This window comes from Sciurus vulgaris (assembly GCF_902686455.1).
Source record: "Sciurus vulgaris genome assembly, chromosome: 4".
NCBI classification, from domain to species: Eukaryota; Metazoa; Chordata; class Mammalia; order Rodentia; family Sciuridae; genus Sciurus; species Sciurus vulgaris.
In genome coordinates, this window is record NC_136464.1 from 32,381,397 (window position 1) to 32,406,297 (window position 24,901).

Below are 24,901 nucleotides of genomic sequence, written 5' to 3' on the forward strand. Positions count from 1 at the left end.
GAGCAAGCGAGTCTCTGCATGCTCCTAGCACGGCTGGCCTGTCTGTCCTTGAAATACAGTGGCCTCTGGGCTGCAGTGAAATATAATCTAATCAGGTTCCCGCTAATAAGATTGAATCCTATTGTGAAGCTGGTGTTCCATCATGTCCTGATGTCACAAGCAGCAAACTGGAAAAGGGGAATTATTGAGAGGTTGGCTGGGGTAATAACTTAGAGGCTGTGTGTAAAATTTCAGGGGGTGGAGGAGCATCTTTAAAGTATGTCCTTGTGTAAGCGTGGTAGTGCTCACCACTTCTCCTAGAAGAGGTTTGGTTTATTGGAAGCTGGGTTGTGTCAGAGAATGGAGGACTGTAAATCACAGATTCACCTTAGAGGTAAAGACAGTGAGGCTCCAGCCAGCTCAGAGGTGCACAGGTAGCTGGGGTTGGAGCTAGAACAGGGATCCAGGTTCCCTGCCTGCAGGCCACAGATAATGGAAGCTACTTACTGAGTAGGACTGGACCAATTACTTATGGCTGGCATTGGCAGGGTCTGAAGAGCTGTGCAGCTGTGCTGTACAGATGTTGTGTATTCTCCATACTGTCCTGCTTCTGGGCCACATAAATGTTTTGTGTATAGAAGTTTTTCCCTACCAGTCCCATTTTTGTAAGTCTTCCCTGCTCTTGAGTTAAAGAAGAAACACAATACAGATATTTTCTCTCTTGGCACTTTCTTTTTGGTCTCCTCTTAAAACCAGCTGTTTGTTTATTTAATGATTCCCCCAGGAAAGGTGTGAGGTGATTTCCAATAGGACAAGAAAAAATCTCAGGAAAAGAGGAAAAAATAAGGATAGAAGCCTGGAAAAAAATTAGTACTCAGAATACATGCCATAAGTTCTTGTACATCTTGTTGGGGTTAGCAGCAGACCCTGCCCTGTGTTTCCTAGGAGTCACAGCAAAAAGGGAAACAATCTGCTTTGGGAATTGCCATGTGCATAAAGATTAAAGGCAGCCATTGGCTCAGGAGAGTTTCTACACTGAAAGGGAAACTAGTCACCAGGGCTCCTTCATTCCCAGGTGAGACGGGTGGAGGCTCCCTGTTGATAGGGTCATAATATTAATATTAGTACATTACAGCATCCTAAGTTCTCCAGGGCACTGTTCCCTGCCACACAGCTGAGTCAGTCCTGACCTCTCTCCTGTATCCAGCATTTCAAGTGGCATAGGCTGAGCCACCCTTGGTTCTTTGTTTGTCTCCTGGCTCTTCTTCAAAGACACAAGGGGCACTGGAGTGTGACAAAGAGACCACTGAACTGAAAGTAGGAAGACAGGGTTCCAGACCTAGTTCTCTCAGCCTTGCTGCTAAAGTAGGTGCAGACAGCAGTCAGGGGCAGCTGTGTGGTTGGTTGAATCTCCCACTCTGTGGGGCTCAGTCTCTTCATGAGAGTGTCCTCTGAGCCCCTTCCATCTCTAACCTTCATGTTACATTTTCTTAATCTGGTGTAGATGGGTGAGAGGTTGACAGATATGATCTTATCTGTTTCTGTACAGGAAATCTGAAGCTGACTGGGCTTCCTCTTCCAGGCAGGGAGGCTGAGACTTTGAGGGCCCACCATGGGGCTTTGTGTGCAGAGTCTCAGGAAGCCAATGGAGTGGGCAAGATGAGAGCCTGTCAGGGGGTGGGTGTCCCTGTGTGTTGGCTGAGCCCCCAGTTTGGGAAATGGCACAGGGAATAACCAAGTGTCACTCCATCATCCCAGGGTTGTAGGCTATTACAGAGAGACCAAGTATTACAAGAGCAGGAAATTGTCAAGTTGGCCCACCTGAGAAGCGGGTACCCTGGATCTTGTTTCTGTGGCTTCTGTAACTTCATATTGCTTTATAATTAATTATGGAATTATTATTGATCTGTTACTATTTATCTTTCATATTTCTCTCTCCCTTGATAGATGAGATCCTTGGGGACAGAGTCTATCTCATTCTCTTCTAGCCTCCAGCACCCATTAGGGTGCTTGGCACATAGTATTGTGTGCTTGGCACATGATAGGTATTTGTTAAATGAATACACTAATATGTGAGTTCAGAGGGTCCTAGGAGGTCTGTAGCATTTTGCAATTCTTTCCACATATTCACAGTAAATGACTTCAGTGAGGAGAATCTGTGAGTCTCTCCAAGCTGGAGTGGGCTGTGGGGACTGCAGTGTCTTTGGGCCTGCTCTGTGCCAGGTGCTGGAAAAAACTCTGGAGCCAGAGGCCAGACAAGGGCTCTTTGGACACCAGCACTTCTTTTTTTGTCTTTCTTTAAAAAAGAAAAATCTCTTATTTTTCCCCTCTGAGATTTCTAGCTCATAATCCCAACCCTTTTGCCACTCAGGAGACAACCATTACTGCTATTATCAAAGTGAACCATTTTATCAGCATGAACCAGTGGAAGTCCATGAGCCAAACCCATGAAATAATCTTTCCTCATCCAAAGTACCCAGAGTCTCTAGGAGGGAGATTGACAGAGGCAGTACCTGGGTGTGATGGGCAGCTTCCCCTTCTGCAGCTGTTACCATATCTATTATTGCAGAACAATTCTCAGCCTAACCTAGCAGAACAATCGCTGCCAAACTTCGTGACTTAAAACAGCAGCTCATTCTTTTTTCTGATACTCCGGGTCAGTCTGGCTCATTCTTCTCTGGTCTTCCCTGGTATCACTCACACAGCAACAGTCATTTGACAGTTTGCACTGGAAGGTAAAGATGGCCAGTCACATATCTGGCAGTTAGTGCTGCTTGGCCTTGCCCTTCTCGTGGGCTGTCATCTTCCAGTAGGTGTGACCAGGCTCTTTTCTGTGTGAGGACTCAGCTCCTGGGGGCAAGCTGGGCCTTAAGGCCCAGTCTTAGAACTTGCATGGCATCTCTTCTGCTGCAGTCTACTGGTCAGAACAACCCACCAGGCCAGCCCAGACTCCAGTGAAGAAATAGACTCCACCTCTGAATGACAGGAGTGGCAACTTCACATTGCAAAGGGATATGAATATTAGGTGTGATTAATTATTTTATTAATCTACCACTGCTTTCCTTTTACCTCTGCCTCAGAGTTCAGAATGTTTTTTTCCCAAATCTAGTATGCTACATGTGGAAACCTAAATTGTCTTTTCTGCTAATTTTCATACTCATGGAAACTTAAATTGTCTTTTCTGCCAATTTTCTGCATGGATTTTCAGAAAACCATTCTTTCCTTTGGGTCTCTACTAGTGGGCTTTTTTGGAACTTTGTCAAAAGTTTCTCTAGTCCCAGTGGGGCATGGTGGTACATACCTGTAATTCCAGTGGCTCAGGAGGCTGAGGCAGGAGGATAGCAAGTTCAAAGCCAGTCTCAACAACTTAGTGAGACCCTAAGCAACTTAGTGAGACCCTGTCTTAAAACTAAAAAATTAAAAAGGGCCGGGGATGTGGCTCAGTGGTTAAGCGTCCCTGGGTTCAATTCCTGGTACAAATAGATAAATAAATAAATAAGTTTCTCTGCTCCCTAACTCCATGTCCTTACTCCTGGTCAAATATCCCCTGAAGCCTTGTCTTTGATTCTGTGAAAGAGCAGATGATAGCCTACAAATATGTACTCCTCTAGGGAACAAAGACTTTTCCCACTGATGGGAAACCCAGTCTTTGTTTCTCTTTACAACTGAGCCATCTCCTTACCACTTTATTCCCTCTAGTTTATTGCATTTCTTCTCCGCTCCCCCTTAGTAGGACCCAGGCTGTGGGGAGTGGTGTCTTTGGAGGTTTTGTTGGGCAAGGTCCAGGGAACAGGAGGAGACAGCCTTCTAGTACAGGGATGTCTTTGTTTGGAGAACCCAGAGCTGACGGTTTTATTCCCTATGGCATCTGCCAGAGCCCCTCTCAGTCTAGCAGAATGTCAATGTTAGTGGTAGGGGTCGCCCTCCACGAGGGGGAGGAGCATTGTTGCAGTGTTTTACCCAGGGCAGCTCTTCCAGTAGACCTCTTTCAGAGCCCAGCACCTTGCCAGTGGCTCTGGGACATACAGGGATGTCCCAGCTCCAAACACTGATCGCATGTGATCAGTGTGCCTGCTTGAGGTCTCCAGGGCTCGAAGTCTCCTGTGCTCTTAATACTATCATTGAAGGCCCACTGTTTCCTGGAGGGAGGGAAACACTGGTTGGAAGGAAGAAGATGCTCAGGGGTGGGTTCCAGAGCTGGCTGTCCCCAGGGCAAGTCGTGTAAGCCCTACAGGCTTGGATTTCTCACCTGTAGAGTGGGAAGCCCAGTGATAGGAGATCTGCCTCCCAGGGTGTAAAGAATATTAAAAGAGAAGGTGCTTGTCAAGTGCCCAACCCCAGGCAGGTCTCCTGTTGCTAGGCTCAGGGAGCAGAGCACAGTGGGCTTCAAAATTGACTCTTGAATTAAAGTATGCAGCCAAGACAAGGGCTGACTTCAAAACATTTTGCAAAATAACTATTTACATCCAAAAGGAAATGTTAAATGCCCACAATTACCTAGCTATTAACTGCACACTCTCCCTTCTCCTTGTTCTCTCTGTTAAACAGTTTCCCTAAACTCTGTACTAACCTGGAAAATGCATATTATCTGTATTTCTTCCTGGTTGCATCACTTTGTCATAGTTTTGCTCTTAGATATGCTTGTTTTTCTAAATCAGACTCCAAGTTCACTTTCTCTCCAACAATAGCATGAGGAGTCTGGACCATCTGCCGATTTCCCTTTTGGCCTCCCTATGCCCACCTTTCTCTAACTGTGCCCTGGCTTCTCTAACTCCTATTGTCTCCTCTTTGGGTCCAGAGTCCCCTAGAGAAACCTCAGTGGAATCCTTGGTCTCTCTCAGTGACCTCACCAGGTTTTAAACTATAAGTGATGACGCTGTTTAATTCTAAATTCAGTCTCCTGATACTGTAAAAATGGGCACCTCTGCCCTAACAAATGACATGTTCATTTGTAGATAGTTCCCTGAAGAAAGGAATCTTGCAGCATAAACATAAGAACCACCACATGGTCTAAACAGCCCAGGCTAGCACACCATGCCACTGCCTGTCAAAGTCACCAGCAGACCTGGCATGTGAGACGGTGTCTTGCCCTCCTTCACCATTCACAGGGCACACCTGAGCTAAGACAGTGGCTTGGGAATGAGGAGAAGGCTAGGGTCTTGAGGGATGCCATCCCAGAAGGCGCAGTACCTAGTCACTGGTCCAAGAGAGCGTGAGGGAGAGGGAGGAGCTCAGGAACCTTTGGTCCAGTCTCAGGAGACAAGGTCATGGAACCAAAAGGAGAAGAATGGAGCAAACTTGGTTTGGGGCGGTTGGGCATAAGAGGCCCTTAGGATAGCTCAGAGGAGGTGGCACCAGGTGTCAGGGGTCTGGTAGATGGTTGTGGCTGGAAACAGAACTTACTGTGGGTGTCCAGGTGTGGGTAAAATCCAAGGAGTGAGTGGAACATGGAGAGAGGAGAACAGAGGGAGTGGGTAGAAACCCAAGGGGCAGGAAGTAGAGCTCAGAGCAGCTCCAAGCAGTGCCCCAGGGATAGGGAGAACAGAGTGAAGAGGGAAGGGGGCAACAGGTCCCAGGACTGTGGAGGCACGGCAAAGACTGAGAAACACCCCTTGGTAGGTGAGTGGTGACCATCACAGGCGGCATCAGATGTGATGGAATGAGGAATGAATGATAGGTGAGCATCAAAACAGGGGGGATGCAGTTCTTTCCAGAAACTCAGTTACGAAAGAAGGAAAGAGGTAGTATCAGGAGGATTTGGTTCGATGGAAGGCCTAACCTCCAGGAGAGGCCCCACACACAGATGGTCTGGAGGCAGAGGAGGCTCAGAGCTGGCAGCAGAGCAGGTGGGGAGAAACCACGCCCACACAGGGAGGTGCAGATAAGGCCAGGGCTCAGCCAGGCATCCTGGTTTCCATTTGTGTTTTAGATGTCATTCACGTAGGAGTAGAATATGATGCCATACGGGGAAGGGCTGCCCCGACCATCCAGGCCAGTCTCTTTCAACTTTCTCTTGTTCTCTGCATTTCTCTCTGGCCATCAAGACCCCTCAAGCTCTGACTCATCAACTCGTTTGCCTTTACTTGCTGGCCAGTGGCCCAGAACCTCACTCTGCACCAGCTCCGAGGCTCTCCCTGAATGGACTTATCTATGCACGGTAGTGCCCAGTGCACACCTCCAGGGGCGCCCCCACACCACCTTCTGTCTGAATGGTGCTTCCTGCCTTGTGCAGTGTGCTGGCCCCACAGCTAGGGTTGTCAGGGGCTTCGTGGAAATGCTCACTACACAGCAGCAAGGAAGGCTCTGGCAAGCAGGCTAGGGCACATTTTTTAACTTGGCAGTCATTTTTCATTGGGAAGTGAGCAGGCAACTGATGAAATGAAATGCTGGAAGGCCAGCCGGAGCGAAGGAAGCTGCTCCCATCATGCCAGTGGGGGAGAGGCAGGCTGGGGGAAGGAATGCTGTTGGGATGAGGGGCAAGGAAATGAAGACTGTAAACCCCATGTGCACAGGCTGACAGCCTGACTTTTCTTCCTCTCTCTCTTTTGTGTTTCTGTAGAGGGGTTTTCTTAGACACCATCCTTCCCCGACGGGATGACAATGGCGTCAGGCCAACCATTGGCCAGCGAGTGCGTCTCAGTCAGGGAGACATAGCTCAAGCCCGGAAGCTGTACAAATGCCCAGGTAACTGTAATCCACAGGGTTCCCAATACCTCTGAGCATCCCACAGAGCACAGCTCAATGCTTTTTGCCAGCAGCCCCTTGCTAAGATAACTTGGGAAACCTAAAGAGTCTGTTTCTTGGCAGCTATTATCTGAGACCTGTCTGAGGAGATGTGAGATAGCGTAGAAAACCAAAATGGTGAGAAGACTTGTAGGTCTCAGAGCCTACAGCTAAACTTGTGAGGGTCTTTGGACTTCTCTGGCAAAGCCTGGGGTCCAGAGGGGAAGAAATCATAGTAGGAGAGCAGTACACAGGTATCGGGGCAGTGTGGCCCCATAACAGTCAGAGCACGGGATGATTGGAATGTGGATTTGGCAAGACAAGAACCAGGGAGCTAAGCAGGAAGACAGAGTGAGGGAGAATGCTTTTGGGATAATGGGGATCTGTTTTCCAAATACTATGGGTAGGGGAAGTCTCAGTGCTGTAAAGGAGGCCATTTCTATAGTCTTAGATCAGGGACCAGTAGTCTGCTATCGAAGACTGGAAAGTACCCTTGGGTTGGAGCAAAGGCCTATTGTGTGGCCAGTTCAACAGTCCCCACCCTTTAAATTGGCCCTCTTTGCCTCTTTTCCCCTTACTTTCAGCACCATCTCAACCCCTGCTACCCTAGGGGTGAGGTCTCCTTGCATGCCCTGAGCTGCTGGGTGACAGTGCAAATCACAGGTCATAGCAGCCAAGATTTTACCACGGCTGGGACAAAACACATTCCTGTGGTTTGAGGACAGTAGGAAGTTCCATTACCAACAGGTCCAGCAACTCTCCAGATGGGGGCCACTGGAGAAAACCTGTGCTGTCACATTGCTCTGTGATACAGGACCATGGGGCCTGCAAAGGGCTGTGTGGGGCTTGCATCCTCATGAAACTCGGAAATATGTCCATTCAGCTATCAGTCATCTGGGGGCATATTGGGGCTGAAATACAGAACACACATATCATATAACCTTGCTGAATTTAAAGGGAAACCTTATAGCTCTCCCTGGGAAACACCACAGTATTTATTTAGTTATAATGTATATGCTGCTTATTTCCCAAAAGGGTCCAAGGCAGCTGGTAAATACCACAGAGCCACACAGTAATATATCTGTTGTTGCAGAATGTTGATGATTATTCTAAAATAATTTCCATGGAACCCTCAGGGGTGTTGACTGCCGGGCATAATCCTCATGATGCCTGGCAGTTGTTCGGTAATATGATATTGAAGTCCTGATATCCAGGATTTCCTGAGGCCAGGGATGGGCAGTCCTCCACACCTCTCTTCCTGCAGTTCCAAAAAATATGGATCTTGAAGTCATTTCACATAGTGACTGAAAGCTAAGCTTTTGTCAGGCAGAGGTTGAATCACATGTAGGAGAAGATGCTTAAGGACACTTGTTTCCACACTTTGAGGTGGCCCCCTAAGATGAGAGGCACTCAGCAAGCCAGTGTCTTTGTCTTTGAGGCATAAATTCCTGGGGCTCAGGGAACTCCAAAACCTGCAGCTCCCAAAGTACAGGTACCCCTTTTTTTTTAGAAAAGGACAAATCTGGGGAAATATTTTTAACATCTACGTTCTATGTTTTAGACTTATGACCAAGCACCCTTCAAACACACAAGGACAGAATAGCATGCTGTAGAATATTCTAACCTCCTGTGCTTCTGCATTCTTCTCTGTGTTCTTGACTATTTGGTAGCTGGGTTGGAAGTGTGTGGCAGGGGGAAAACAAAAAAAGAGGGAGGAGGAGGAGGTGTGTGCAAGTTTCAAACTAATAGCTGAGGGCTGGGGGTGCAGCTCAGTAGTAGATGCTTGATGACATGCTTGGGGCCCTGGGTTTGATTCCCAGCACTGGGAAAAAAAAAAAAAAAAAAAAATCACCAACAGCTGAGATAAGTTTAAAAGCATTTTTTTTTTCCTTGCCTCGCTGACTGGCACTTCCACATTCTTCCTGCAATCATAATTAGCAGTCATAATGGCTGCAGTGTATGGAGCACTCAGTGGGTCCCAAGCACTGAGCGGACCCATTTCATACAATGCAAATGAGTCTACGCCCCCTCTGAGTGAGGCCCTGCTTAGTTTGCAGGTAAGAAAATGAAAGTCCAGCACATGGCCACCCAGCTGGCCAGAGAGTGGGTACTCCAGCCCAACTCCAGGCTTTCCTCAGTCTTGAGAGCCTTAGCAGATGGATGTTACTCTTTACACCCTGATGCTATTTTCACTTATGTTAGCCAAAAAATTGTCGATGTGCCTGGCTTGCTTCTTGCCAGTGGAAAGGGCTTTGGGTGGTGAAGGGTGTCCTTGCTGTGCAGTCCGGGGCAGGGGCTGCTCCGGCAGGGAGCGGGTGCAGAAGCCTTCATCATAGTTCTCGTTTTGCTTGTGCAGCTTGTGGGGAGACCCTTCAGGACACAACAGGAAACTTTTCTGCACCTGGTTTCCCAAATGGCTACCCTTCTTACTCTCACTGTGTCTGGAGGATCTCTGTCACTCCAGGGGAAAAGGTAGGTGGGAACATTAACTGCTCTGATTAGATCATTGCATGTGGTATACACATCCTGAAATCTCACAGTGTACCCCATACCTATGTGCTACCATTATTCGTTAATCAAAATTAATTATTAAAAATAAACGTTTAAGGAAATGAAAATGTTAACTATCCTGATTTGATCATTACACACTGCATATATATATATCAAATTCTCACACTTTACCCCATAAATATGTACAATTAAAATAATAATATAATAAATAAAATTTAAAGATGAGAAACCTCCTTGTTAGTTGGGTGAGACAGGAGGAGTTATCCTTACAGTTACTAGTAGTAATAACACAGTTTTTTAGAAAATATTTTTTTAGTTGTATACAGACACAATACCTTTATTTTTATGTGGTGCTGAGTATTGAACCCAGTGCCTCCCACGTAGAGGCAAGTACTCTACCTCTGAGACCCAATACAGTTTTCTAATGAGCACATAGTACATACCAGGCACTTCCCTGATGCTATACATTTATTATTTCTGAACTTCTCCACCAGTCTCGCCCATACACATGGAGGCCTAGTGCATACTAAATATCCATGTAAGTTATAAATCAAACTAACTGTAAAGTAGGTTCTATCTCCTACCTTGATAAGTACACAGTTATTATGCCCTGGAGAGCAAGGTCCAATTTAGAATTTATTGACAGCTCAGAGTGCTGCTCTGGAAGGTGACAATATGGGAGAACTGGCCCCAAGCCCACAGTCTGTTGCTTCAGGAGCACTGTATTGGCGCCCTGGCCCACAATCCCAGACATCACCCACTCCTACTTTGTAGACAGCTGCTCTTTGGCTAGAGGAGGTGGGTGGCCAGGTATGCACTCACCTTCAGGATGATGGGTCCAAGGAATGGGTCCTTGCGTGCCCTGAAAGTGGGCTCAGAGCTATTTGGACAGGGAATTCCAGGGTCCTGGATCCCTGGAGTGAGGCCTTGAGACCAGGAAAGCTCTGGGTTTACATGTGCCTTTGTCCCTGAAGATTCCATGACCCTCTAGAGCTGAGCCTAGGGCAAGGGCCTTTTTATACTGGAATAAGGGTGACATGTTTTCAACCGTACTTCAGGGTGACTATTCTTTTTTTTTTTGTGGTGCTGGGGATCGAACCCAGGGCCTTGTGCTTGGGAAGCAAGCACTCTACCAACTGAGCTACATCCCCAGCCCAGGGTAACTATTCCTAAATCCAGTCTATAAAGGAAGAATTTGAAGCTCACACATTAAGGAAATTGCCCAAATTCATGGTAAGATATAGAACTGGGAATAGGAACCCAGACCTTGTACTCCAAAGTTTCTCTTTTTACTTCATATCTACAAATGCAAGTGTTCTTCAGGTTGTCTTAGATGTTGTTTTAGTCAGTTTTTTTTTTTTTTTTTTTTTTTGCTGCTGTGACTAAAAGACCTGACAAGAACAATTTTAGGGAAGAAAAGTTTATTTGGGGGCTCACGGTTTCAGAGGTCTCAGTCCATGGACTGCCAGCTTCATTCCTCGGGCTTAAGGTGGGGCAGAACATCATGACAGAAGAGTGTGGCAGAGAGAAGCACATGTGATCAAGAAGCAGAGACAGAGAGAGGTCTCCACTTGCCAGATATATACCCCAAAGCCATACTCCAATTCCCACCTCCTTGCCACACCCTACCACTTTGGTTACCACTCAGTTAATCCCTATCAGGGGACTAAGTCACTGATTGGGTTAAGACTCTCACAACCCAATCATTTCTCCTCTGAACCTTGTTGCATTGTCTCACATGTGAGCTTCTGGGGGACACCTCACATCCAAATCCTAACAGATGTTCCCAGATCTCTCTGGAATCACACCTGTCACAGATGTCCTACAGTATCATGACTGCTGGTTTATTTGTCCCATTTCTAAACCTTAAGTTCAGAGATTGTCCACCCTTAGTTCTCACGTAGTCTACAGCACAAAAACAGTCGCACAGTGGATATTTGTTGACTAGCAGTGTGGATACATGAGAGACTGAGTGACAGCAGCTGAGAGTGGCAGCAGGGTGCATTGGAATTTTTCAGGTGCCTGGAAGCCTTCAGGCTTTCCTAATCCATAGCTTTAAAAAGACGTCCATTTAAGTGTTGGGTTTAGCATAGTGAGATGGTTGGAGAGAAGTGGCTAAGAATCATTGTGAGCATTTTCTAAGGACTGGATTCCCTCCTTACTATGTAATCTAGATAGTTGGATTGAATCCTCACATCAACCCCATATGCTAGACGGCCTTACCATGCTCATTTTACAGGTAAGGAAATGGACTTGCCCAAGGATACTAAGTTTGTTTCATAGTTGGGATGTGAACCTGGGCGACTGGGAACCTACATGCTTGACCATCATCTTATGTTATTACCTAGAGGGAACAAGCTAGTAGACAGACATTGCATGTGCATTTATACATACACATTTGCACACACACGTGTACTCACACATGTACACCCTTTCTTTGACTCTGAGCATTTAAGATGGCGCTCTTGCCATCTTGTATTGGAGACTTCAGATCTTCTTCCTTAAGCAGATGGGAGGCTTCTGTGTCTGTTGGAGGCCCTAACAGGAGGGAGGCAGGGAAGAGGAAGAAGAGAAGGAATGAGTCTGGTAATCTCCAAATTGTTGAATTGCCCTGCACAGCTTAGGCTGTGATATGTAAGCCTCAATTATTTGTGCTAACTGGGGGCAGGGAGAATATACATCATTGAAATTCCTGCACCAATTATTCCAATTTCTGCTTCACACAGCCTTCCCCAGAGCTGCTAGTAATTAGCAAACTTGATTGATTCAAGTATCACCTCTCGTTCATCACCTCTTCCCCTATGGTCTTTATGGTTCACTAACACACTTAAAATAATTAGCCTGAATAATTATCCTGTTCATTCAGATCATGAATGTGTTACCAGGGAAGTTGTACTAACATTTCCTTTCTGTAATTTTAAAAAGCAAAGACTAAAGAATTATCGTGCAACCAGCTTATAAGTATTGTTGAACTCAATCACCTGAATACAGGCACTGTGGGGGATGTGAGAGAAACCTAGGGTACATCCCTGTCTTTAAGAGGCTTAGCATTTAGTTTGGGCTCCCCCTTGCTCCCTGGGAATCTAGTTTAATGGAAGGAGGGACATTGGCTTGGTACCAGCTTTTTCCTGAAGTTTCCAAGGTGATTCTAATGTACAGTATGGTTGAAAAACACCAGTTTTAAAGGAAAGTGGTCTCTCTCTCTCTCTCTCTCTCTCTCTCTCTCTCTCTCTCACACACACACACACACACACACACACACAATGATAGAGATAAGCTGGCCCATTATTTTCTGGAACTCACTTTTCATTTCCTAAGAGACTACAGGGCTTTGTGGGAGAAGATGCTTCCTGTCCTAGGACCTGACCACTGGGTGGGATTGACCCTAGGGGAGAGGTGGGCACCCCCAATACCTGTTGTGATGGGTAGCCTGTGAGGGGCAGTTTGTGGTCTCTAAATGCACACTCTTGGGACCTCATTTTAATTGCCACGTATGGGGTGCCTCCTACATGCTGGGCAGGCATTCTGCTCTTTATGTACTGCTTTTATATGCAGTCTGCTGGACAGCCCAATGGTGTGCATGCTGTTTTACAGATGAGTAAACTAGAGGGCCAAGAAATCAATATTTCCCCAAGATTCTAGAGCTAGTCAGGAGTGAAGCTGAGAAGCAAAGCCAGATCTGCCTGACTAAAGACACCTGCTCTGAATCATTGTGAGAGAGAGTGGGTATTTCCAACGAGGCAAAGATCAGATCGTATCCAGCTAGGAAACCAGGGAAGGACTTGAGGAAATGGGGGCCAGGCCTGGGGAGGATTTCACTAATGTGGGTATATCAAGGAGCACTGGAAAAATGGGACAGAGATTGACCTGGAAGCTCTAGAAAGTAAGCAGGGATTTTAATTTTTTGAGCTGGGTGTGTAGGGAGCCACAGAGGAAGGGATCTGGTAAACATGAGATAAAGATAGGGAAGGTTGATCTAGAAGAATGGGTGGGGTTCAGCAGTCCTGAATTTGGGAATCAGGAAAAGTTGAAGGGGAACCAAGATAGGGTTGGAGGGGAGGGACACAGACATCTTAAAGGGATAAGAGCCCTCAGCATGGGTACGGAGCAGATACTGGGGTGGTCCATGACAGAGGTAAGGGAGGGATTGATTATATCAGGGCCTGGCACCGGAGTGATTGAGGTAATGGGTCTCCTACTGTCAGGTAGGTGGGATGGGAAATGCTTGGTTTTGAGGTGCTCATAAAGTTAGTGGGGAGCAGGGAGGGCAAAGCCAGTCAAGAAGTAGCCAGAGGTTAGGTCAGAGTGGTGACAACCAGAAAGCACAGGTTCAAAGCTTCCTGTTTAGAGGGGCCAGGGAGCTTGAGGACAAATCACTGTTCCTTAGGTCTGGGCTGGAGGGACTAGAGCCTTTGACCGATACCCCTTTAGGCTGTAGGTGTCCTTCCAGGCAGAGGGTCCCCAGGGCTATTGTGAATATAAGAGAAGTAGTCAGTGGAGGGGCAGGAAATGAAGGTGCTGGAGCCAGATGAGCTGCTGAGAGCAAGGTCCCTGGAATTGAAAGAGGAGTGGGGTTGGGTGCAGTGCAGGGGCCAGGACTAGCTGGAGAGGAGGAAGAGCTGAGAATTGAAGGAGCAGGGACATGCTGAACATGGGCAGAGAGCCAGCTAGAGAGCTTGGACCAGAAAGCTGGGCTTCTCAGTGTGGCAGGAGCTGGAGCTGGGGTGAGGGGTGAAATGAGAGGGGAAACCTGTACTCCATTCCTGGCCATCTGTCAGGGTGACCCCAAGCTGGAGGGTGACAGGGGATCAAGGCCAGATCATAGGTGTGTTGAGGCCCAGCCTGCAGGACCACCCTGCTCCCTCCACTAAGGACTCACTTATTTGACCAGAGGAACATCCACTGAGGAACCTCAAACCAGGAGAGCTGAAATGCCTGGTCTCATTCCAGCTGAACCTGCCCGCTTCCCAGCTTCCCCCATCTCTTTGCTCCTCCTGCTGCCTCTCTGCAGAAACATAGGATGCAGGGCCTGCAGGGCAGATTCTCTGACAGCTCCTTGCCTTAGCCCATGTCAGTTTCTCCAGCCCTATTTCTCTGCCTCTAGTCCCTTTAGGTTAGTGACACCTCCTCTGAGAAATCTTCCCAAGGTGTCATGAGGCAGAATTCACTTCTCTCTTCCCTGGATTACAGAGAGCTCTTCCTGCCACCTCCCCCTGCCCTCAGTGTCCTTGCTGGCTTGTCACACTTGTCTTGCCTCATTGGTTAACTTCCCAAAAGGCTGATACCATCTTATTGCTCTCTCTCCATTGCTCAACACAGACTAGCACACAGTAGGTGGTCAACAAACCATGGTGGAATGAATGAATGCACTAATTATAGGAAGGCTATTAGACATACCACACCTCAGAAGAATGAGATCATGGCTGAAGGGACATTGATCACGGAGGTGCTCAGATGCACTCAGGCTAACCCCACCCTGCCCCCCAAATGATTGATGATGTTACAAGATCTTTCCATATCTCTGAACTTCACTGACCCCTTACCTCCTTCCAAATCCCAGTCTCAATGCGCCCTGGGCTGTCTTTTTAATGCATTGTGCTCTCTGTAAACCACCTAGTGACTTCAAAAGCTCAAGTGATTCCCCAGACAGAGTCTAGGGTCCATCTCCTTCTGTTTACTCCCCATCCTGCCTAAGGTTTATTATTTAATGTCACGAGGTTTCCTGTGCCTGTATTTTTGAGAAAACACTCCTACTGCATTCTAGGGTCTCTGTATGCTAAAAGGTAACATGAGAACACCGGTATGCAAGACATATCATGCAGAACTACTCGGGCTTTGTTGTCCAAACTCACTTTATGGTAATTCTTTACAGATCGTCCTGAACTTCACATCCATGGATTTGTTTAAGAGCCGTCTGTGCTGGTACGATTATGTGGAGGTCCGGGATGGTTATTGGAGAAAAGCCCCCCTATTGGGTGAGTGGACTTCAGACAGCCTTAAGAGAGAAGCCATCAGGTGTTCCCTGGGATGCTCTCACTGTCTCCAAGGGACCGCCTTGTCGGCAGTCACAGGAAGCTCTCAAGGGCCTGTGTCATTGTAAAACTCTGAACACTCCATTTGGCCACACATGTTAAAAGCTTTTAAAACTGCTTATAACCTTTGACCCAGCAATTGCACTTCTTGGAATTTATCCTAGGGAGCTAATTAAGGAAGTGTGCAAAGCTCTAGCTACAGGGATGTGCACTGAAGCAAGGAAAATTGAAAGCAATTTAAACATTCAACAGTAGGGGTTAACCAAATAAATGATGATACATCTTTTCAATGAAAAACTTTCTAGTCATTAAAAGTTGGACGTGGCTGTGTGTTAATATAGAAAGGTGTTTGTGGTATGCTCTTACACAGAAAATAGAATATGCAGGAGCATTAATTAAAAAATATGTGTGCATAGATACATACATACGTGCATACATACCTAATGTAGACATTGCAAACTTAGATGACCTCAAAGGTGTAATGGAATGAGATGGAATTGGTGTAAAAGAATAAGAAGTGGTAGGGAATGTGGTGAACTGAATACCAAATGTCCCACCCCAAATCATTAAAAAAAAAAATGACTTGAAAAACATCGTGCAGACTGAATCCCACTGGAAGAAACCATTTTGTGACCTAAAATATAAATACCAAGTGAAATTATAAATGTAAATAAGTAATAGTAGTTATCTTAGTATGGTAGAGTATTTTTTAGAAAAATTATTCTGTTCTTGGTTTAGAAATTTTTCCCTTTTTCTATGCTGGATATATATTTTTTGTGGTCAGGGCGTGAACTCGTCCATGAAGAGGCAGCTTGGACTTTTGAGTGAGGGACCGTGGGCAGGTAGTGTGTAGAGAAAGCTGAGTTCATTCAAGGCTTGCCACAAAAGTACAGATCTCTCATGGATGACCAGGGAAGATGAGCACTGTGTTGAGGACCAATGGATGCATGACTTGGGAGCTGACATTGGAACTCATTCGGCTCAGGAATGGCAACCATGGTGAAGTTGGAGAGAGAAGCCGATGGACAGGAGCTAGACAGAAGGGTCCCAGCTGAGGGGGTTGTCCTTGCTAGAGCAGTCTGTAGGGTGGGCTTCTGGGTTGGATTAGCCTGGGGGCTTGGTGAGGACTTGGTCTCTGGCATATCTTTCTATGAGCAGAAAAGCCACTTGTGCTATGCTGTGAATGATGAGCCTGAGAGTGAGCTGTGGCTGGGGCACTTGGCTGAAGACGACCCTGGGAAATTGAGGAGAGGGCTAAACTGGGAATGTCACTGCTACACGGAGCCCCGGAGCAGGCTGGATCCTGGGGAACCAAGTGTGGGATATGCAGAAGAGACAGTGACGGGAGGTGTGGCTGGATTCAGGAGGGGCTCTGGTAGCTACTAAGTTTCTGTTATCACTGTGAGTAGCACACAAAGCACCTGTGTCAGGAGGGCCATGAATTTAAATTTCTAGAGGCAAAACAGATAGGAATCCATGTCCTTGGGAGCTCCAGGGAGCTGGGAAGCAGCCAGGGCAGGCTCTGAGTGGGAGTTCCAGGTTGCCACCATGAGGAAGAATCTATTCAGTAGAAAGCAGTCCATGTACACAGGACAGGAAAGTGATCCCCAGGCCAAGCACGCACAGGAATGTGGACACCGCAGGACAAGTGGGTTATACCAACTCCTGAAAGGGTTGAGGCTGTGTGTCCCCTGTTTCTGTTTCCTGCCTAACAAGAGCAGGCATGGCAGGCGCTAGCAGCCAGAGAGAGGAATGGCTTTACAGACAGCACTGATCAGGTATGGCAAAATGACAGAGGGCTGGATCCCTGGGTACAGAGGTTTCCAAACCTGGCTGAGGACCAGCTTGGCCTGGGAAGAGTTTCATGAAGACAGATTCCTGGGAGACTAGTGAAATGGGACCCCCACAAGTTGGGTCAGAGAATGATCTTGCTGACCTAAGAATATACGCTCATGTGTTCACATCTAGTACCAAATACATAGAACGGGGACTGCAAGGATGCTCATCAAACTGGTGAAGTGGTTGCCTCTGAGACAGGAAGGTGGAGGTGGGGTCTGCTTCACGTTTTGTTTTGCATACTCCTCAGTTGTTTGGATCTTTTATAAGTGCATTTCCCAGAGCTGTGTGGGAGGAGCTCCATGAGAACATGGAACCATGGCCTCCTTAGCCTGGCAGAGAACCCACCCCTTCCCAAGAAAGCCAAGCTCCCCAGGGGGCACTAACTTTCCAGGGTCACACAGTTAGCTAGTGACAGATAAGAGAGGTGCTCTTCAGATATCCTGGTGAGGGTGAGATGACTATTGGATCTAAGCAGGATCTCCCCTTGGGGTTGACACATAAAATACATTATTCTGTGTTCATCCAAAATTCAAATTTGACCGGACTTCCTGGATTTTTGTTTGCTAAACCTGGCAGCCCTATCCCCCCAGGAATGGGATAGACTCAAGACTCAAGAGGAGGAAGCTCTCTGTCACCCGTTTCCCCAAAGAGGGCCAAGTCACGCTCCTGGAATGGGCACTGGCAGATGTCCAGGCGTTCCCCTTGCTTTAACTTGAAGCAGGAATCTTCTTACTGCAGGTCCTCCTGTCTCTGGCTACGCTTTCATTAATGGGCTAGGACTTGCCCAGCTTGTGGGTGGTGGCGATGGTTTGGGTGTTTTTGTTTGTTTTGGGGTTTCTGGAGTGCATATTTTACCCTCTAGTGCAGTGCGTGTGTGCGTGTGTGTGTGTGGTAGGTGTGTGTATGTGTGGTGTGTATGTGTTTTGGTGTGTTTGGTGTGTGGTATGTGTGGGTGGTATGTGGTAGATGTGTGTGTGATGTGTTTGGTGTATGGTGGGTGTTTGGTGTGTGGTGTGTTTGTGGTATGTATGTGGTATGTGATGTGTATTTGGAGTGTGTGTGTATGGTATGTTTGGTGTGTGATACAGTATGTGTGGTATTATGTGGTGTGTGGTGCATGTGTGGCATGTGTTTGGTGTGTGGTGCAGTGTATGTGTGTGGTATGTATATGGTATAGGGTGTGTGTGTGTGTGGTATGTACGTGGTGTGTGTGTGTGGTATATATGTGGCATATATGTGTATGTGTGTGGTATGTATGTCGTGTGGGGTGTGTGTGTGGTATGTATGTCGTGTGGGGTATGTATGTGTGGTATGTACGTGATGTGTAGTGTGTGGAACGTGTTTGGTGTGTATGTGTGTGGTATGTACGTGGTGTGGTGTGTATGTGTGTGTGGTATATATGTGATGTGTGTGTGTGGGATATATGTGGTACAGTATGTGTGTGTGTGTGGTATGTATGTGGTGTGTGTGTGTGTGGTATATATGTGGTATGGTGTGTGTGTGTGTGGTATGTATGTCGTGTGGGGTGTGTATGGTATGTATGTGGTACGCATGTGTGTGTGTGTGTGTGGTATGTATGTCATGTGGGGTATGTATGTGGTATGTACGTGATGTGTGGTGTGTGTGGAACGTGTTTGGTGTGTATGTGTGTGGTATGTACATGGTGTGGTGTGTGGGTATGTGGTATGTATGTGGTGTGTGTGTGTGTGTGTGCTCGTGCGCACGCAGCTTCTGCGACCACCATTCTTCCTGTGCAGCAGCTCTCCTTTGCCAACTCTTTGGCCTGCTCTGATGTTTCCAAATGCAGTTGTTAGTGAACTTTTGTGTTTGGAACAAGTGCACTGTGTCAGCCGAGCTGGTCCCTGGGAGGGGTCAGTGCCATGAAATCTACTGGGAGGAGGCAGGTCAATGCCCCTTTGGCAGGAGGGAGAGCGGATTAGAGCGGATTGTGAAAGTATGCATCTCGCTCTGAAAAACTGTGCATTGCATTTTTTCCCAGGGCGGTGTGTGAAAACCCAGGCATAATGCGTGCATGACTTTTTATGAATGAACCCTTTATGACTCCCCATGGAGCCCACTTGTAGTGGTCCTCATCTGCATTTCCTCTTCTTGATATCCTTATTAAACTCCTCCTCCAAATCCAGGAACCAGATTTCAGTTTAGGAATTCGATACCTTTTCTCTATTCCAGTTTCTCTCCAGCCTGTTTATTCTCCCTGGAAGGAGACTGTTTAAGGACCCAGATTTTCACTTAGCGATTTCAAGGAAAAATTAAGTAGATGAAGAACATTTCGTGACTGGTTAAAGACCTCAAATTGGTTTTTCAGTTTCAGGGACCACTTACAAGATCGTACCAAAAGGTGGAAGGTGATGGCTGCATGCAGAACCGGTCCAGTCGTCTTTAAGCACTGTCCTGGAAATTTGATCCCTCCGTGTATTCCTGTTAGAGGAATTACTCTAAATGATGTACTTTTATATGCAGAACTGTCTTTGGGCATTCTGGGTCTCCACAATACACACAAAAGCCCCCTTTCCCTGAAATGGGGAGGAAAGTTCGAAAAGGCCAGGCTGCCATCAGGGTCGCATGGCCCCACCGTTGTGGGGTTACCTGGGCAGGAGCAGCCTCCTGGACCAACAGGAATGACAGAGTGAGGCCAGCAGCCAAGACCTGTGTTTCATGAGACTTGCTTCATGGTGTGAGGCTTTGACCTTCATTTGGATGTACTCAGCTGTTTCCAAACGGGGAAATGGGCATGGTGCTTAGGTTCCTAGAGAGCAGAGTCTATGTCTGTCTATCCAAAATGGTGCAATGTTCACGATTTCCCCCAAGTTCCTTTTGAGGGCAGTGGAGGTGCTGGTGGTGATGATGAAGGAGGTGATATTGATGATGAAAAGCCAGATCTCAGACGTTGAGGTTCAAATTCTGCTTCCATTTCCAGCTTTGATCCTCCATTTTCTCATGTATGCAATGGGATTAACAACAGCACCTAAGTCAGAGAGCGGCAGGGGTGAAACGAGATAAGCCACGTGAGGTGCCTAGGACGGTGGCTGGCATGGACATGGTCAGTGACAGAGGGGCTTCTCTGAACGCCTCTGTGGTGAAGCTGAGAATGCTGGGGTGTCACTCAAGGGGCCAGGTAATGGGTTCCAGTTAAGAATGACAAAACGATCATGGGGGAGTACCTAGATTTGTACTTTATCCTGTCAAGTCTGGCTTTGCAGAGGCTGTAAATACACCCAGCTGCAGTTCCTCCCTCCTCAGGGTACAGAGCAGAGGCTGGTGATCCTCTGACCCTTGGCTGGTGGGCAGTTCTTATCCGGTTAGGTCCTCAGGCAGTGTCCCTCTCTCTTTTGGAAACAGTCCCCATTGACTGTGACAGCTGGGGGTTTAAGAGCAGGAACTTGGACTTGAAACTCGCTAGGCTAAGGAGGAATTCCCTTTGTGGACTGGCTTTGTCTAACTGCTGTTCAGTGCGCTGTCTCCCCGCTGACGAGCGCTGGTATGTGTCTTTTTCCAAAAACTAATCAAAACTAATTGGCCACGCCAGAGGAACAATTACCGAAAATTTATAGGCTTCTGATGGGTTTTTCCTTGCCAAAGTCTCTGCAGCAGTTTCATCTCATCTCTCTGAATATTAAGCTCACCAAATCCAAATGGCTACAAGTGCCCAGAATCGAAAGGAAGCAGAGATAAGCAGCCCTCTCTTCCATCTCTCCCCAGAGAACATTCTCCAGAGTTGTGAGGGGTGTTAAGAAAGCCCCTCGTGGCATCTATTCCTCCCCAACCTCACTGCTCCCCCATTTCTCAGAAAGGTAAAGCAGAATTACAGCTTCAAGTGGTCTGCCCCAGGCCTGATGTGGAGCTGACAGTGTCCACTAAATAGCTGTTAAGTAGACTTTTAAAAGTTGAGGTACAGTTTACATGCTGTGCAGTTCACTATTTAAAGTCAATGTGTGTTCACCAATTTTAGAATATTTTCATCATCCTCCAAAGAACACCCATACTTGTTGGAGGGTCCCCTGCCCCTGCCCCAACTCCTCTCCCCAAACTAAAGAAATTCTTTGAGGACTGTGCATAGTAGGTGCTTGGCAGAACCACGGACTTTTGGTCCACGTAGACCCTGGTTGCTTTGTGTTCTGACCACTGAGACTCGATCCACACCTGCCCCACCCCAACCCGACCCATGGCCATGGATTGCCATGTACTGGGAAGGCATGGCCTTCACCTTCTCCTCTGTAGAAGGTCCAAATTTCAGACCACGTGTACACATGTCAAAGAAATATTGGGATATTTTTCAAGAACAAAAACTTATATCTATTATGAGCCCTTATTATTATTATTTTTTTTTAAATTTTTTTGTGGTGCTGGGGATTGAACCCAGGGCCTGATACATGCAAGGCAGGCGCTCTACCAACTGAGCTATATCCCCAGCCTTATTATAAGCCTTTTTCTATCAGGTATTAGGAACTTGATTTCAGTCAACTTGTGTTTTCTTCCCCTGGGGTGGGCATGCTTCGTGCCAAGGCATGGTGGGGAGGCACCCATATTGCCACCCTGACTGGCCTTGCCGGGATGTCCTCATCTCCAACAAGTCAGTGCTCTGGCCAGATAAATGGCTACTGTGCTTCTTCTTTGCCTCAATATTAGGCCAGTTCAGATTGGTACCAAGTCCATGTCTCCCTCCACGCTAGGGAGACATTATTCTGTGGCTCCCCAAACCCTGCGGACTTTGAGAAAGTTGCTTCCACAGCCCCCAGGAGCCTAGAATTGTGTTGCCATGCCACACCATGCTCTGCTGAGGAACTCACATGCCTGCGTCGTGGCTAAATGTTTTGCTGAACCATGTAGACACTTCTACTCTGACCCCAAGAGGGGCAGAGAAATCTTAGGGTCCCATTGCCCCTCAGACTCTGGCCAAGGACTAGGGATGCAATTTTCTGCTTCTCCCAGATTCTGAAACCTGCCTGGGGTTTCTGTCTGTCCTTTTCCATCCAGAGTCTCAGTTCAGGGTGGGACAGGGCACAGATTCCTTTAGGGGCTGCCTGGTGCCCTCTCCAATTCTGCCTCCTTGTCCCTTCCCTCCTCCCTCCTAGGAATCTTTCTGATTCCTAGAATCAGAAAGGGAGAGGAAATGTGCACTCATTCACCACGTGGGCTTCCACATCTACGGTATTGTGACTTGGTTCCTGGGATTCAAAAGCCAGGATCCCTTTCCTTCGTTGTGTCTTCTCTGGCCTCCATTCCTGAGGCAAGGAAAGCAGAATGTCCCATGGCCCAAAGGCAGGGACATGAGAGGACAGGAAATAGCAAGAAACAGGACTCAGTCTCAGACCATCCTTCCACCACGCCTGCAGAGCCGCCACAGGACCCATTTGGCAGGGGAGGAGCCTCAGTGGTACCCTGGGTGCTTAGATTGATCAGAATCTGGGACTCTCCTATGCGAGGCACAGTGATCATGGGACGTTCAATCCCATCTTCCAGCCCTCTGTATGCTATAGGATCAGCTGTCACAGGCTGAGTTATTGCTCACTTCAAGCCACATTTGAAAAACCATGGTGTTCAGTCTGCAGTGAGTACCTTCTTGGCATCTCCCGGCATCCTGACTGTGTCTTTTGCACTTTCCAGGTAGGTTTTGTGGTGACAAGGTCCCAGAGCCCGTGGTTTCCACGGACAGCCGGCTCTGGGTGGAGTTCCGCAGCAGCAGCAACATCCTGGGCAAAGGTTTCTTCGCGGTGTATGAAGGTTTGTTCATGCTGAAATAAGCCACTCAGGTGGCTGCTGTCCTTCCCACACAGCCTGCTATCCCTGACCCACCCTGGGCCTGCGTGGTAGCTTGCCAGAGCTTGAGGATGGGGTGACCCCCGTTAGGGCATGCCAACAGTTGTGAGGCTGCTTCTGCCACAGGTGGAAAGCAGAGGCCAGCTGTGCTCCCCACAGAACCCGTGCCATCTACCTGTCACCAGCCTGCTGAACCTCCTTCCAGTGCAGCCAGGGAGTTTTTTACCCTCACAGGGATGGTATCAGGGTTATAGAGCAGTGGTCTCTGAATAGCTGTGTGAGCCTGGGCAAAGAACCTGACCTTTCTGGGCCTCTGTTTGTTTCACTTGTGAAAAGAAAACTCTAAACAACATCAGGAAGCAACTGCACTTCTTAGAAGGTCTGCCATCCCCTGGCTGAATGCCAGCATTGAGGGTAATGCTGCTTCTATGTGCCCAGCTTCTCTGGCTCACTCCCCACACCACCTGCCCCACCATAAAAAAGAAGTGTGTGGGGGGGGGGGGGGACCTAGCTAGAAAATTATGAAGGCTCCTGTTGGCCTTAAATTATGTAACTTTTGGAGAAGCCAGAGTTTTGTTTTTGTAAAGGAAATAACGTTCTTGTTTGTGTGAGTGCATGAGTGTGCGTGTGTGTGCCCAAAGTCCCCTGCCTTATATGTTAGAATCACCTAGGGATGTTGCTGCTGCTCAGTGCTCCCCAGACCCACTCGAATCAGAACCTCTGGGACTGTGGCCCTGGCATCCACAGTTGGAGTGATCTCCCAGGTGAATCTAATGCCCAGGGAAGGCTCCATATGGTTATTTTCTTTATATGAAAAAATTCAGAGTTGTAACAGATGCATTTGTGCCTTTCGGAGGCAGTCTTTGTTGGATGGAGATGAAAATGTCGGTGCGTGGAGCCACCTACTGGTGACAAGAGGCCGCCTGCCTTTCTCTGACCCCCTTCCTCCCATGCTCTTTCTATAGCTACCTGTGGGGGAGACATTAACAAAGATGCAGGCCAGATTCAATCTCCCAACTACCCAGACGACTACAGGCCTTCCAAGGAATGTGTGTGGAGGATTACAGTTTCGGAGGGGTTCCACGTGGGACTTACCTTCCAAGCTTTCGAGGTAAGGACTGCTTGGATTGTCTTACCTGGGATGGAGTTAAGTGGCAACTTTGGCTGGAAAAGCGTTCTGCAAAGATATGTTTTTGTGTTAAAAACAGGAACCTAAGAAGCCATTTCAAGTCCCCAGTGAGTTGTGCCTGGGCATCTAACATCAAAGTTTTTGCCAGCTTTGAAATTTGGTTCACCTCCTTTCTGCAGGCAGCTTGTAGGTCGAGGGACCTAGGTTGGAATCCAAGGTAGTTTTGTAGAATTGTTCTTCCGTTTCTCTTATTCTCTTCTCAGCTTGATTCACCCTTGACAGCTATAACAAGAGAACAGTTTGGAGAAGTTCAGTCCCCGCTGGCTGGGTTAGGTTGTGAGAGTGATCTTTAGGCTTCATTCTCAAGTCAAACACCACGAAGCCAAGCCATCTGCCACCATCCACGCTGTCTCTGTTTCTCCCTTTAGATCGAAAGGCACGACAGCTGTGCCTATGACTACCTGGAGATCCGGGATGGCCCCACGGAGGAGAGCACACTGATTGGCCACTTCTGTGGCTATGAGAAGCCAGAGGATGTGAAATCGAGCTCCAACAGACTGTGGATGAAGTTCGTGTCTGATGGTTCCATCAACAAAGCGGGGTTTGCGGCCAATTTTTTCAAGGGTATGAATTAGCGTTTTGCTTCCAGTTTTAGTCACAGGAAGAAATATTGCTCCCCCAGTGTTAGAATCATAAACCCATATGGCACCTCAGCACCAAACCAGACTCCCGGCAGGGAGGAGGCAGCGACCCATTTCAGAGCTGTGTGTAGGGTCCCGTGGAGTTCCCAACTGATCCAGAGCAGGCTCAGCCTTGGCCTCTGCAGGGCAGGCTGGTCTGTGCTTGGAAATTAGACTTAACAAGTTGACAAGGTTAAACCAACTTTAGTGAAGGTGAATATTGATAACAG

The 24,901-nt window shown here is 47.6% G+C and overlaps 1 protein-coding gene across 1 annotated transcript in view; it reads left to right on the forward strand.

The window, feature by feature from the left end:
- TLL2 (tolloid like 2) overlaps positions 1–24,901 on the forward strand; it is a 123,537-nt gene that overhangs the window by 82,714 nt on the left and 15,922 nt on the right. The window contains 6 exon segments of the mRNA XM_079137998.1: positions 6,539–6,663; positions 9,059–9,174; positions 15,086–15,188; positions 22,710–22,826; positions 23,828–23,973; positions 24,420–24,615. Coding sequence (XP_078994124.1) covers positions 6,539–6,663; positions 9,059–9,174; positions 15,086–15,188; positions 22,710–22,826; positions 23,828–23,973; positions 24,420–24,615 — 803 coding nt within the window.